Genomic DNA, 15,088 nt, shown 5'->3' on the forward strand with positions numbered 1-15,088 from the left:
CAACAGAGCAGAGCTTCTCTGCAAGCACAGGGAGTCCAGGCCATTGCTGTAAGTTGTCTGGCAAGTGCAGAGAGCTGGCTAAAACCTGAAAGTGAAGGCGATGAGGGGAAAGGTTCATCGCCTGCTCTTCAACCTGATGGATCGCTGCCATGTGTACATATGGAGATGATGCTTGGGGGAGCTCTTATGCCTCTGCAGAACTGAATTTTGCTGTCTTGTGAACAGAGACAGAAGAATTTGCTTAACACTGACACTGTGTAGCACGCAGGATTAATACTACAATGGCAAACAGTATGCTTTCTCTTCTGTCAGGAATGAAAAAACACGTTCCTGCAGCTGTACCAATCCTGCAGTAAGGCCACTAATTCCTGTAGTTCTGGAAAAAGATAGCTTTTGACTCTAAAAGATCACCCAGTCCATCTCCTATAAATAACCTTTCTCATTGTTTGGTATCTGTAGGGCTCAGGGTACCTGTGACCCACATGTCATTTTTATCTGTGAAGATTATGTTAAGATGATCACTGTGAGGAGGGATCTGTGCTTGGGCCGCTGCTGGTGTGTTTCTACTCAGTGCAATTTAAAGGGTATTTTCAGGGGTCCAGAACAAAAACAGACAGTCAGCAGGGAAGGCTGCAGCAGTGAAACACAGAAATAACACCCTGTTATGGAGTGTTAAATGAACTCAAATAAGTGGTGTGTTTGTGGAAGGCTGTGTCTGGAGATAGTCCTATCTACAGATAGCCTGGCTGTGAACAGCGGGTGGGTACCCCACAAGGCCTAATAACCAACCTCTGGGTGAGAGGGGGGGTAAGTGCAGGGTAGGGAGAACCTGTGTTTGCTCTTGGAATTTAAACTTTATGTTAACGTGGGCTTTTGGGGTGTGTGTGGGTTTGTTTTTGTTTTTTTTTTTTTCCCCAAAGTTAGACACTGTGGATTTCCTGATACTCTTGAGGTCTGGCAGAAAGCTGTGTGGCTGGCTGGAAAGGGCACTGTGAGAATATTGTATTTCTCAGGATGACTTTGAGGAGAACAGATCCTTAACTTCTCCTCTTCTCAGTCTGTGTGTGTGTCTCAGTTTGTGGGCTGCTTTTTGTTTTTTTAATCAGTATGGGGCAAAGGCTGTGCCTGTGCAGCACCTAGCACATGGGTTTGTGGGTGTTTTTAGATGTCTATATGAATTTTACTGAAGTAATTAGCCAAACTAATAAATCCCAGCTATTTTTTATGGATTTATCTCAGCTTTTGGTGCTTTTATTTAAGTCTTTTGAATTGTTTGAGCTGTTGTACCTTCACTCAGTATCATAGCTATTTTATTGTTTCCTGTTGCTACTTAATTTGCAAAGCTTGTAGCAATATGACGCCTGCGTGCAGCCTCTTTCATATTGCTGAAAACTTGAATGGCAGTTTCACTGACTCTTAGAATTAAATTCCTATTTCTAGGTGTGTTAGTTTCACAAACTGATGCTTCTGAAACGCACTTCGCTGCGTTCTCATTAGTGTTAATCCTCATACTCTATTAGAGAGTGCATGCTGTGGCCTGTTGATGTGATGACATTGACATTGTGGAGTTAATAATTTTAAAATCAGTGTTTTGAAACAGACTCATAAATTGAACCCTTTTAATTTTTCCTCTTGTTTTCAAGGCTCTTGTTCCTGAGCTTCCCGATAGCCATCACGAATGCAATTTAAAATTGAAGTGATCTGTAATTGAAAATTACAATATCCATCAGAAAAGTTACTTGAATCAGTGACAAGTTGCATGATTTCAGATTAGTTTACTTCAGAAAGATGTTGCCAGGTTTAGCAGGCTAGTCCTTGTGATCAGGTTTTGAATGTTGCCAGGGCTATTGCTTCTCTCAAGCCTAAGCTAGAATTTACTTACCATGTGAGGTTGTATCTGCCTAATCTGTTGTATGTGGTCAGGGTGTACATCAATTTCCTCAGTTAACTTTATCATACCAGAATTGGTTTAATAAATGTTGGACTCCTCACTGACAGAAAAGTGCTTTGTTTATTATTGCTACTACCGCCCAATTGTTTTTTGCTTACAGGGGAGTGGCAGATACTAATACTCTGCAATTGCAGTAGCTGTGTGCTTGGGCCTGAGTGGAATGTGTATCTGAACAGCTGCCTGTGTCAATATGATGTATCTGGAGCAGAAAACAATTCTGTGTTACATCTATCAGGATTCTTCTTTCTCTTTGTGATAGCAGTTGAAGACGTGTCAGTTTATAAGCAACTCTATTAGCTTGTAATTAGACAGAATGAGGCAGCAGCTGAGTAGCTGAATGTTACTTTTCCGTGCTCATGAAGGAAAACTGAAACATTCTGGATTAAATAAAAGCACGTAGGTGTTGAAAGGTTTATTAAAATAAAAAGCATTTGTCCGTTTTCCTGATACAACATTCTTGGCTTGATCATCACCTTACCTTACCTTGACTGAAGGTAGCAGTATTGCTTGCTTATTGTGTTTATTATGATCATAAATATAGTCTAGATTTATTCTATCTTCTATAAGGTTTCTACAACTCCCTTTCCCCCCAACAATTATGTCTGTTCTAGTTTAAATAGGGCAATGTAAGTGAGATTAAGAAAATGAAGCCAAGGTAGTGGTGACAGCGTATCCTTGCAGACACAATCCTTGCTGTGGCTGGCTCAGTGAGTCTTGGAGGGATCACTGCTGAGATCAGGTTTTGGGGAATCATGCTGGTTTTGGCTAGGGTAAAGCTAGTGTGGGGCTGTTGTTTGGATTTGTGCTGAAAATAGTGCTGATAACACAGAGATATTTTGGTTACTGCTGAGCAGTGCTTACACAGAGTCAAGGCCTTTTCTGCCTCACACCCCACCAGCAAGGAGACTCAAGGTGCACAAGAAGTTGGAAGGAGACACAGCTGACCCCAACTGCCCCAAGGGATGTCCCACACCATATGGCATCATGCTCTGCATAAAGCTGGGGGAAGAAGAATGGGAGGGGTCAGAGTGATGATGTTTGCCTTCCTGAGTCACTGTTAGGCTTGATGGAGCCCTGCTTTTCTGGAAATGGCTGAACACCTGCCTGCTGATGGGTGGTAGTGAATGGATTTCTTGTTTTGCTTTACTTGTGTGTGTGGCTTTCACTTAATAAACTGTTTTTTATCTCAACTCATGAATTTTCTTACTTTTACCCTTCTGATATGGGTGGGAATGAACGAGTGGCTGTCTGGGGTTTAGTTGCTGACTCAGGTTAAACCACAACAGGAATCCACTTCAAAGCCAGTTGTGAAGAATGATGAGGTGGTTTACTGAGATGAATAGTGCCAGAAGATGGCAGCAGGGGTGGGCTGGCACTGGATCCAGGTGGCCAAGTCAACCTGGGAAAATTAGACCCAAGGAGAGAAGGGGGTGTCAGGTAGCACTGGAAGGCTGAGCAGCATCACTGAGCCAGAGTGGGCAGTGTTTCAAAGCCTTAAAGTGTGCCTGTTGTGGAAGGTGAGGAAGGAGAGGCTGTGGCTGGGGCCAGGATTTGCTGGGAAACTGTGAGAGATGGCCAAGAGAAACCCTAGTGATGTGCTGTGCCTGTGTACTTCTGGTGTCTGACTCCTTTGTTTTTAGACATTTAATCCTGTTTAGGAGCATATACACGTCCCTTGATCTTCAGTGGGTTCATAAACTCATTTTCCCGGAGAAGCCTATACAGTTCCTATGTTGGAGTTGGGCAGGCTTGCAGCTAAGCCATGCATAGGTTTGGAGTGTGCTAATGGGAAGAGGCATTTAACTTTGGCTGAAGCTCTGTCTCTTGGAGGCTGGTGGGACACCAGCTGAGGGAACTGTGCCTCATATCCTATGGGAGTCACAGCTGGAGATAGGAGTGCCAGATGTTGGCCTTTCGGAGGAGAGCATGAGCCAAGGTGTCAAGGGGTGTCTGCCTCAAAAACATTGACTAATGCCCATGGGGTTGTATTTGGCAAAAAGGAACAAGGAGAAACATATGCTGTTTTCTTTGACATCGGTGGGTTTGCCTGTGCATGTTCTCAGCTTTTGTAGGGGCTCTCAGATCTTCAGGGAGCTGAGTTTGCCAGGAGTTGAACGTGGGGTTTCAAGGTGCTGAAATGTGTCTCTCCTTTATCAGATGCGTGTCTGCTCTTGGTGCAGGATGCCATGAGGTGGATGGGAAGGCAGGTTTGTCTGGCGCCATCCACCTTCATCTGCACACAAAAGTAATATTCTCATCAGAGAGATGCAGGTGGTATTTGTACGTTACATCTATCTTGCATACTTTGGCTACACTGACTCTTGGAGATGGGACATATGATAAATGGACAGAGCAGGGGCAGAACAAGTTTAGTACCTTGCAGAGTCAGACCTGAAGACCGTAGCAGAGCATCCTTGTTAGGAACAGACATGATTGTAAGCCTTTTCTTAACCAATCTATAGTAGCTACAGAGCAGCTTTCTTCTCCAAAACTTACAGACAAATAGCTAAAATATTTGAATCTAACATTTTAGTTTTTAAAAGCCAGAAAGCATCTCATTTCATTGGAAAGGAAATTTCAGACTTAGTTACTCTGGTTTAAATGATCCCAGGCTGGTGGTTGAGGCAGGAAAAATGCTGGCCCTTGTTTACTGTGGCTCCTGAACAACTGGCACAGCCTCTGTTTTACACCTTGCCCAGACCTGAAGGGGTTACGTTTTAAAATGAATAATGACTAAATTTATTCATCATGGACAAATGATGACAGCTGTTGAGATGCTTCTGTTAGCACATCCCCGGGGATAAAGTCAGGCTGGTTCCTAGTGCAAGCCAGCCCAGCCCAGCAGACTCAGCTCGTCTTCATCCTGCATTATTTGTCCCGAGTCCTCCTCTCTACCAGGGAATTTCCTTCTTAGAAGTGAACTGAAGTTTCCTGGGCTGAAATGGGTATCGATGAGAATCCTGCAGAACTACAGTGGTAGAGAGAGGGCTGAAGCCCGAGCTGTTTAAATCCACGTGTGAAGACAGCATGCTTAATGAATACGAGGAGCAATGATTGATTATGTTCTGGACTGAAAGCCGCGGCGCTCTGTGAAGCACTGTTACATCTGGGCACGCTATGGAAAATATGAAGGAATGTTGAGGAAGCTTATTTGCAGAAGGATATGTACTTGTAAGCAATTTTTTTTCTTTCTTCTTAAACAATGTAGAGGAATTGAAAAATGTAAAGCTAATTCCGTTTTCTGTGTCTCTGAGACAGCAGACGGGTGAGCAGACAAAGGCCTCTTTTATAAGGGCACATTTCTGACAGAGAGTACTATGTGGCCCTTATAAATGACCATTGTGAATATCTTGGGATGGGAGACCATCGAGGGCTATTTAATGTTAGAATGTGGCACTGATTCCTCTTCAGTGCACCTCTGCTGAAGTCATGGGAGTTACACCCATGCTGAATTTACCACCTCGTGGTTTGCAGATAGGCTGCAAAAAATATGATCCTAGTTCCAGTGATTGTTGTGAACAGGAGTCAATGAATGTTTATAAAAAAAGGCTTTTAAATGGTAATGTATAGTAGCTTGGGTTTCTCTTGTTTTCTGTGCTCCGGTGTTCAGGTTTCTTTCTGTTCTTTGTTTCTCTTTCTGACCTGCACACGTGCTGCTGGAAGACTTGCTGTGCAGTTCTGAATGTGCTACTGTCATTCTGCTCTGCTCGGATGAGAAAATGCTCTTGAGTTTCTGAAGGGATATTCTGATTTGATAAATATGTAATGCTTAGTTTGTAGAGTTAACAAACAGGAAGATGTGACTGTAATCTGAACATCCCCAAAACTGTGGGCTGACTGGTTGGGGTTTTTGAGTGTTGTGGTTTTTTGCTAATGCTCAGAAAAACTTGTTAATATGAAAAAAGATAGTTTATTTAATTGCTGAAATGCTACAGGAGTGTAATCTTTTGAATATTTGGTTTTCTGATTTTTTATTACATGAAATAGCAAACCACACCCTCTTCTCCTTTCAGAGGGATGAGGCTTTAAAAATGCAGATACAAGAGGAAATGAGTTAACTAAGACTGTATCTAGATAGCCTGAAATGTGGCTTATTGAGAATTTTTATTACCAGATGAAAGTGGTTTCGAAGTAGTAAAGTATCTTTTCTTTTGAATATGACTTTCTCTTAGCTGGTCATATATATGACAAATAATCATGAGCTTAATATCTATATAGGAGCTTTTGATCTAAATGCAGTTGAGGAGAATTTTGTTCAAAAGTTTTTGTGTTCAAGGTCTGTGAAAGACTTTCTGCATCATTTAAACCCCTAGATTCTAGGCAGTCTTCAGAGATTACAGGTTTTAAAATCTATTTGGATCTGCCATAACCTTCCATGCAACTCACCAAATAATATTCTTGGAATAATTCCTGAACTGCACTATATCTTTCAGGAAAAAAACCCCCAAACAATTAGTCTTGCTTTTTAGGAACTGCCTGTGGTAGAATTCATTGGGTGACACACCTCCTGACCTTGCAGAGAGTCAGTCCTGTGATTATTGAAAAAAATAGAGGTGGAAAAACAAGAAGGGAAGGGGAAAACAGGCAATTCAGAATTTAATTTGGTTTTAACTTCCTGACAGTGACCTTGTTGTATATTTTTTTTCTCGTGAGAAACAATATCAATAAATCACAGTGGAAAATATGTTAATAAATCTTGGGTTGCTGTGTTAACACAGAATGTAATCAAGCAACTTGTTAAGAATCTGGCCAGGCTAAACAGTCTCCTGCAGTGAATTTTCATTTCTTAGAATTAAAAACATACTTGCCAATCTTCTATTCTTGCTTATGGTTTTCCCTCAGCTCTTTTCAAATGATTTTTGAATTGCATATCTGTCCTGGTTTTGGCTGGGATAGTTATATTTCTCCTTAGTAGCTGGTACAGGACTGTGTTTTGGATTTAGCGTGAGAATAATGGTGAAAACACACTGTTGTTTTAGTTGCTGCTAAGTAGCCTTATCCTGCATGAAGGACTTTTCATTTTCCCTTGAGAACCTCCTTGCTGGCAGACCAAGAGGCTAGGCGGGAGCTTGAACTAGCCAAAAGGATATCCCAGACCATAGAATGTCATACTCAGTATATAAACTGGGGGGATTGACTAGAGGAGAACACAGGGTGGAACACTGCCCAGGGACAGTGAAAGTGATGGCAGTTGTCTTCCCAAGTCACCGTTCCGTGTGCTGGAGCCCTGCTTTCCCAGGGCTGGCGGAGTATCTGCCTGACAACAGGCAGTAGTGAATGAATTCCTTGCTTTGCTTTGCTTGCACCTGTGACTTTTGCTTTACCTTTTAAACTGTCTTTATCTCAACCCACATGTTTTCTCACTTTTACCCTTCCGATTGTCTCCTCCATTCTGATGTGGGTGGGAGTGAGGAAGAGGCTGTTACTGAGTGTGGGTGAACCACAGCAGTGTATACATGACCAGAGTCAGCAGGGAGATAGCATATCTCTATGACTACCTTAGGGCACTCGCTGTGTTAGAGGGAGCCCACATCCGGAATGTGGCTTGTGTTCTCCTTAGCTACGTGACCTTAAGTTTCTTGATATTAAAGTTTGTATGTTCATTTTTGTCTTGTTCACTTTTGCCTAAACAACAATCCAAGCACTTGTTATTATATTATCACTTTCCTTTAGCTATTTCCTTTTTTCCTAGCACTTCCCTGTATTCCAAGGCTTGTTGAACATCAATATTATGGAGACAGATATCCCTGACCACTTTTCTTGACTTGCTGGGTGCTGCTGTCTCCTTATTGCAGTGTTGTGCAGTGATTGGAGCAGGGCATCATGTGTGTAGGTCCATATTGGGAATGCAGGTTTCAGGGTTTTAGATCATCTGTGATACTTCTGTATTCAACTGCTAACAAGCCAATACCACTTCAGGCAGGGAAAACTCACTAAGGCTGTAGGGCTGAGGATGATACAGGCTTTTCTTGCTGTTCTTTTGCCTCCTCTTGAATATGTTTATACTGTTATCAGTTTATTCTCTTTCTTTCAGAAAGCTCAACTTATATTAAATTTCAGTCATTAGTGTCTAACTAGGTGCCTGTATTTGTTAGTAGATGTTCCCACATACTTTCTCGAGTAGAGACGGGTTAAAGTACCTGCCTGAGTTTTTTTTCCAAGTGAAATTTTGCAAAGGAATTGTTCCTGAATCAGTGGAAAAGGGAGTCTGTATGTTGGGCTGTTGGAGAGGGATGGACATGAATCGGGTCTCAAATCTTGAATGAATTGTTAGTGTGGACAAGCTAAGTGATGGGGATTGAGGTGACTTTCTGGCCTCAATAAATAACGTGTGCCATCTATATCAGCTGTCCAAACACTTTGTCACCTTTCAACCTAAGGCTGGTTCTTAAAGTGGATTAGCTAATCTGTGTAAAACTGCAATATAAGCACTCCTTTGGAATTGAAGTGACCTTCACTGGAAATCTAAGTGACTGTAATTCATTTTAAGTAAATTTATGTTCACGTTTGGAGTTAAAGGCTGCAGTTCGCTTTGTATGTACACAGAAGGCTCAGTGAGTTTTAATATACCTTATACTTATGGGGTTTATGACTGTGAGGTAACTTTTTCTGTTTTCTTGTAAAGAATCTCATGATTTTAAAAGTTAAATTGGATTTGTAGCTCTGAATGGGTCTGTGATTAATGGCCTGTGGTTTATCAACAGCGTTGGTGTTGCCATGTGATCTTTCCTGGGTTACCTTGTTCATTCTCAGTCTAGTGCAGGCAGTTAGCAGGGTATGACAGGGCAGCCTGTGCTGCCTGATCCCCTCTACATTTGAATCTTGGATTTGCTCATGGTCTTAGTTTCACGACAGTTCATGGCAAAATACCTCTTGGAGGTGTAAACATCAGAGATATAGACTGTAGGCACCTCAGGTATTCTCTGTGGCTTGCGTTTTTTCTGATTTTAAGTTTATTCTTTTTATCTAAACACACTCATTAAAAGGGTTTGTAGCATAGTGGCTGCAATAGCAAAGGTTCAGGTTGAGGGGCCTGGTGGTCGTTCATGAATAACCTTGTCATTGAGCATGTTTGCCATCATATGGATGTGTTCCCTGGGAGATTCCTTTGCTTTGTTCGACTTACAACTGAGTGTGCTTTCTTTTGGCAGATAAAATTTTTGATGATGAAGACTCCGTGGATGGGAACAGACCTTCCTCAGCCAGCTCCTCTACATCTTCAAAGGCCCCTGCAAACTCACGTAGAGTTGGTATGGGATCTACACGCAGACTTGGCTCTGCAGCTCTGGGCTCCAAGTCTTCAAGTAAGCCGATAGCATATATGAATTGGCCTTTATGTGAAGTATTTGTAGTGTTCATGCAAGGACTTCCATACTGGCCTCCCAAGATCCAATAATAACTGTTTCCCAATGAAGTCATTACATATATATTGTCTGCATGCTACAAGCAAGCTTTGGTAGGACGAATCTCCAAGCACTCCCTACATCCCCATAAAGCATTTTGTATTTGTGATAGGTTGGACCTGTGTGGTTGTGCACTGAGGCCTATGGGTAAATCGTGCCAGTGTTGCAGTGTGTAGATTTTTGTCTTTGTAGCTGCGACTCTTGAGCTGAACTGAGGCAGGCTGCTTACAGCTACATGCTAAACTTTGGCCCATGCAAGCTAAAACTGATAACACCGTCTTGCTTCCAAGACCTTTGGGTGTTGCTGATAATGAAGGTGCAGAAAGAAAACTAAGCAGACTTTTGAATGTGAGAAATAATTGTACATGTAATTATAATTCTACATGTGACCTAGAGAAATGGAGAAAGTTCCCTATATCAGACAATCTCTAATTGATTAGTATTCCAGAGTCTATTTATCTTCCTTATCATTTGTCTGTTTGTGCACCTGTCAGATCTGTACCTTCATCTATTATAAATGGGATTAAATCCTTTAAAATAAAATCTCCCATATAATTAAAGTAAATATTCCCTCTCGTCTTTCAGACTATGTCCCCTAACTGTTGAGTGACTACTATAATGACCTCCCTAATGTGCCCTCTGTGCCTAGGAGTTGAAGGATACAGTGAACGTTGAGTCTATGCCTGGCATTGAATTTCCACATCTCTGCTTTCATTACATCTCCAGCACTTTGAGGTTGCATGGATAGTGAACTTTTCTCTTGATTAGAAGCCTTGATAGGTGGTGGTTTCTTAATTGATTCTCTTGTTGATAAGAAGATTGAAAAGGCTTTTTCATTTGTATGTCAGCAGCCAAAGAGGGAGCAGGTGCTGTGGATGAAGATGACTTCATTAAGGCATTTGAAGATGTCCCAACGGTTCAGGTAAGTCAAATCACATGTTAAAACACACAGCACTAGAAAGAGAAGATGGATATAGGATCTAGTCCTAATCACTGGCAAATTTTGCCTCATTGTCATGTTGACAAATCTTCCTTAAGGGGAAAGCTAGTTAGAAGTTGGAAGGATGCAAGTTTTAAATGGTGGTGTCTGCCAGGAGTTTGTTGAGTTTCCTCCACTCAGAAGTGGAGGAAATGTATGTGGGAGGGTTGTGATGGAGATGTCACAGGAGTGCTCCTGGAGCTGGAACTGGGTGCTAATGCTGGATGGTGCAGTCTGGTTGAACAAAGGCTTGAGTCGACAGAGCTTCTCTGTTTCATCTGGGAATTAAAAGCAATAAAGGTGACTTAGGACTCTGGGATTGCTGCTGTTGTGAGTGTGACAGCTGGACAGTGTGTGTTTACTGGTAGATTTAGCTGGATAGCTGAGATGTCATGTGTTCTCTCTCCTTCACCAGAGCTTTGTTTTTGGGACAGCTGAACAACACATATGTTTATTCATGATCTTCTGTAGGTTTTGTCTGTTAGTAACTGCAGAAATGTAGCTGTTGGTAACTGCAGGAATGCTGCTTAAAATTGTGAAAATGTGGTAAAGTAATAAAAGGTGATCCTTCAGTTATCTTCTGATCACTTAGTAACGTTTGATTGCAGAAAAGCAGTGTAGTTTCTTTGCATTACACAAAGCCAGATGTGTCCAAGGCCAGCACATGACATTTAAATATTGAGGAGCAAAGAATTTAACAATTTAATTGGGAAGTGATCTGATGTTTTCAGGAGTAAATCTTGCATTATGGTGCTAGTCTGTATTAAAATTTGCAGATTTATTCCAGCCGGGATCTTGAGGAATCTATAAACAAAATAAGAGAGATACTATCAGATGATAAGCACGACTGGGAACAGAGAGTTTCTGCGGTAAGTAGTGAACTTAGACATGAACTCTGTTAACAGAAGGTTTTTCTGCACTGAGTTTAACCCCATGAAAAGGGTACTGGGAGAAACTCAAGAGCTAGAACATAGCTTAAATGGTGAGCATCTGTTATATTCCCTCCAGGCTTGGGGAAACATTTCCTCATGAGACTGAATTTAAACCATATCCATGAAGGATATGGCTTAATACATATTTGATGTACAAGAATCTGTTGAGACAGTGTCAGGTTGAATGGGAAGTCATGCAGACAGTCCACTTGTAAAACTATCAGTCTGCTAACAGATGTTAAAATGAGAATGTCAAAAGCGGTATTCAGAGTATTTTAAAACTCCCTTCACTTATAAAGAATTTATACTTTCACAAAAGGAGGTGTGAAATAATTTGAAAATAATTTACACTCTGAGCTTTTGAATAAATAATGATGACTCTGGGAAACGTGCAAGTTGAAAAACAGGTGTGTTATATGCATGCCATGACTGAGGTGAGCTGATTTTTCAGGATACAAATAGATACATAATCTTGTCTCCGCTGTAGACTTTCATCATGGGTACAGCAACTTTGACTTGTCTGTCAAATCCCGTATTACAGATCTGAGTGGCAAACTCTGCTGATTCAGCTTCAGGTTTTTGTGTTGTGTGTTTGGTGTTTTTCTCTGTACTGAATAACAGTGAGCTCAAATTACGGCACTGTGCAGATGCATCAGTATATCTGAGGCCTTGTGAAGGTGTTGAAAAGAGTGTCTGTAGGATTACAGGGAGCACCATTGCTTAGTAATAAAAAAAATCCCCTTTTGATGGGGTCAGGGTTCCACTTCTAGTAGAGCCAGATAATTATTTTAATGAAATCAATGGACATATTCTAGATACAAGTCAGTATTACTCAGATCTGAGTATGAACCATAGAATCATAGAATGGTAGGGGTTGGAAGGGACCTTTAGTGATCATCTCGTCCAACACCCCTGCAGAAGTAGGGTCACCTAGATCAGGTCGCACAGGAACATGTCCAGGTGGGTCTTGAAGACCTCCAAGGAAGGAGACTCCACAACCCCTCTGGGCAGCCTGTGCCTGGGCTCCCTCACTGAAACAGTGAAAAACCATGCCCTTTAAGTCTAGTCATGTTTTTAATACAATAGTCAGGTGTGAGAGGACCTCAGCTTGAGAAGCTGTGTAAATAGATATTTTCTAAGAGGAATAGAGGAGAACCTTTAAGATATCTTTTGGTTTAAAATGCAACATTTGGATTATTAACAATATAGTTTGAATAGCTATATGCAACACTTCTGGATTCATCTAAGTGTTAGCTAGTGTGTCACTGTACTTACTGTCTTAACCTCAGAGTTGGATATAAAGTCTGAAATAATAAAATTGCTTGGACTTTAAGATCAGAGATCCTCAATGCATGTTGAGGAACAATTGTACCAAGAACCCTGGAAACCAAGTATCATCCCTGAACACAACTCATCCTTGTGTTTACTGCTCGCTAACAGTCACTACTTTCTTTTATGGTGCCAACAGCTGAAAAAGATCCGCTCCTTACTTTTGGCTGGAGCTGCAGAATATGACAACTTCTTCCAACACTTAAGACTTTTGGATGGAGCATTTAAATTATCCGCTAAAGACCTGCGGTCTCAAGTAGTACGAGAGGCTTGCATCACATTGGGGTAAGTTTACTTTCTCAGTGCACTTGGTGTATGTGGTGTAGAAAAAAGGAACAGGTGCTGGTTAAAACACATTCAGGATATAACTTGTGCTGCCAGTTAGTTGCAGGTAGAAGATGATTTTGCTACAACTGTTTAAAACCACATCCATGTTAGGCCACTAATTGTAGTTCTGCTGAATGATGTTCCTGAGTTTTAAGTGATGCTGATTCGAGATATGCTGAGGGAATGAGTAAGCCCTGCATCTGTGCACTGGGCAGGGAAGGACTGAACAATAAAGTTTAAAACGTATGTTTTGTTCTGGTTCATATCGCGTTAGCTTTATTTTTATGGTTTAGACTTTGAGAAATGCTTCAACAAAAGGGCACTGCAGTGTTTCTATCGGCATTTTTGAAACTTATCCATATTAAGGCAGAACAGGCAGTTTCAGAGACACCGGAATGTAAACGTGATATTCTTTCAGCACGATACCGTTTGTGTGATGACGTTTTAGATGTGCTAGTTCCCTTATTTTATGCTGAACTTACTGTTTCTCAGGGTTCAGGTGACTATAGAATACATGTTTGAAATGGAAGTAGAGGAACTATTTTCTGAAACACAATGTTCTCTGTCCTTTGGAGTTGGAGAGGAACTGACAGTTGCAAAGGCTGAGATGTCAGATGTGCTTATGTCAGATGTTCTCTAAAGTCTGACTCGCTTAATCCTCAGTCACACTTACCAGCATGACTTCATTCTGTTTTTCAGACATTTGTCATCAGTTCTGGGAAACAAGTTTGACCATGGGGCAGAAGCCATCATGCCAACAATTTTTAATCTAATTCCGAATAGTGCCAAAGTCATGGCCACTTCTGGTGTTGTAGCAGTTAGATTAATCATTCGAGTAAGTACACATCAAAAGAGAACAATGTTATTTCCAAATACTGTGGTATTTCTGAGGAAATATGAATGTTGCCGCAATGAAAGCTAGATTAAATGTCTAATCTGCTTTTCTGATTGTGCTGGGCTTGGCTGATTTGTCTGTCACACAGTATTGTGTAGATGATGACAGTCAGACCCAGCCAAAATAATAGAAAAACTGTTTCTTTGCAGAGTAAGGTATTTCTATCTCTCTAAGAGCTGAGCAACTTTTGGTTTTTTGAATAGGTTTTAAACCTGCCTTGCAGGATGGGCTCATCCTCTTAATCATGCTCTAAAACTGCTGACAGACAGTGCATGTTTCCTAAAAGCCATTAGGTCACAGAGGTGACTTCTGCCTCGTGATTCACTGGGGAAACTGTAGTTAGCCTGATATCTCTGAAGTTGTCTCCACTGACAATTTAGATACTCGTGCAGTGACTTAAACTCTTTGGCTCACTAGAGCCTGTAGTTATAGAAGAAAATAAAATATCTTTTATCTGCTAAAATTAGAAGATAATTTCAATAATAAAAATATCTGCTCATATCTGTTAGTGGTCCCTTATTTAGCAGTCCTTTATTTCCATAAGACTTGAACAGAGTTAAATATCTGCATAATGGGCTCAGGTGGCTGAAAGAGGTGGCCTTTCATTCCATGGAACTGTGGTTTAAAGATTTCTTACTGGTTTTGTTGTTTTTTGCTTCCAGCATACGCACATCCCTCGATTAATACCCATCATAACTAGTAATTGTACCTCCAAGTCTGTTGCAGTTAGAAGGTGAGTGTTTAGTTTGAATTTACTTTTTTTTACAATTAAATAGGTTTCCATGTGCTTTCTCATAACACTCCTCATGTATTTGCTTTTATTCTTGAAAAGAGTTGATGTACACAGTGAAGAATGGATCTCATTCTCCATGAGTTGGGATCAAATTCAGAGTCAGTTATCTTGTATAAGCATGACAGAGAAGAAAAGGCACTTTTCTGTGAAGAGAATTGGTTTTTAAACTAATCTTTATGGTTACTTATCATTATAACATCATTTTATTTTGGCTTCTATACAGACATATTCCTATGCCTCATGACTCTGTTACAGTGACACATTTTCTTTGAGCCAGTCAGCAGAAATAGTGTTCTGTGGTAGCATCATCTGAAAGATGTGCTGGATGTGCTAGTGGTCCTGTCTGCACTTCCAATCTGAGTGTACTTCAGTCCAGTGCCTCACTGTGAGACTCTGGCCTGGTCCATGTAGATTAGCTAGTTGCTCCTCTAGTTAGACGAAAAGGAAAGGAAGTAAATGTGGTGGCTAAATTTGGTGAC

At 41.0% G+C, this 15,088-nt stretch overlaps 1 protein-coding gene across 1 annotated transcript in view; it reads left to right on the forward strand.

Moving 5' to 3' along the window:
• Positions 1-15,088, forward strand: part of CLASP1 (cytoplasmic linker associated protein 1) — a 182,200-nt gene that overhangs the window by 77,944 nt on the left and 89,168 nt on the right. The window contains exons 9-14 of the mRNA XM_062004923.1: positions 9,103-9,255; positions 10,206-10,276; positions 11,110-11,202; positions 12,734-12,879; positions 13,621-13,756; positions 14,479-14,549. Coding sequence (XP_061860907.1) covers positions 9,103-9,255; positions 10,206-10,276; positions 11,110-11,202; positions 12,734-12,879; positions 13,621-13,756; positions 14,479-14,549 — 670 coding nt within the window. The remainder of the gene's footprint in view (positions 1-9,102; positions 9,256-10,205; positions 10,277-11,109; positions 11,203-12,733; positions 12,880-13,620; positions 13,757-14,478; positions 14,550-15,088) is intronic.

The sequence above is a fragment of the Colius striatus genome, chromosome 11 (genome assembly GCF_028858725.1).
Source record: "Colius striatus isolate bColStr4 chromosome 11, bColStr4.1.hap1, whole genome shotgun sequence".
In the NCBI taxonomy this organism is placed as follows: Eukaryota; Metazoa; Chordata; class Aves; order Coliiformes; family Coliidae; genus Colius; species Colius striatus.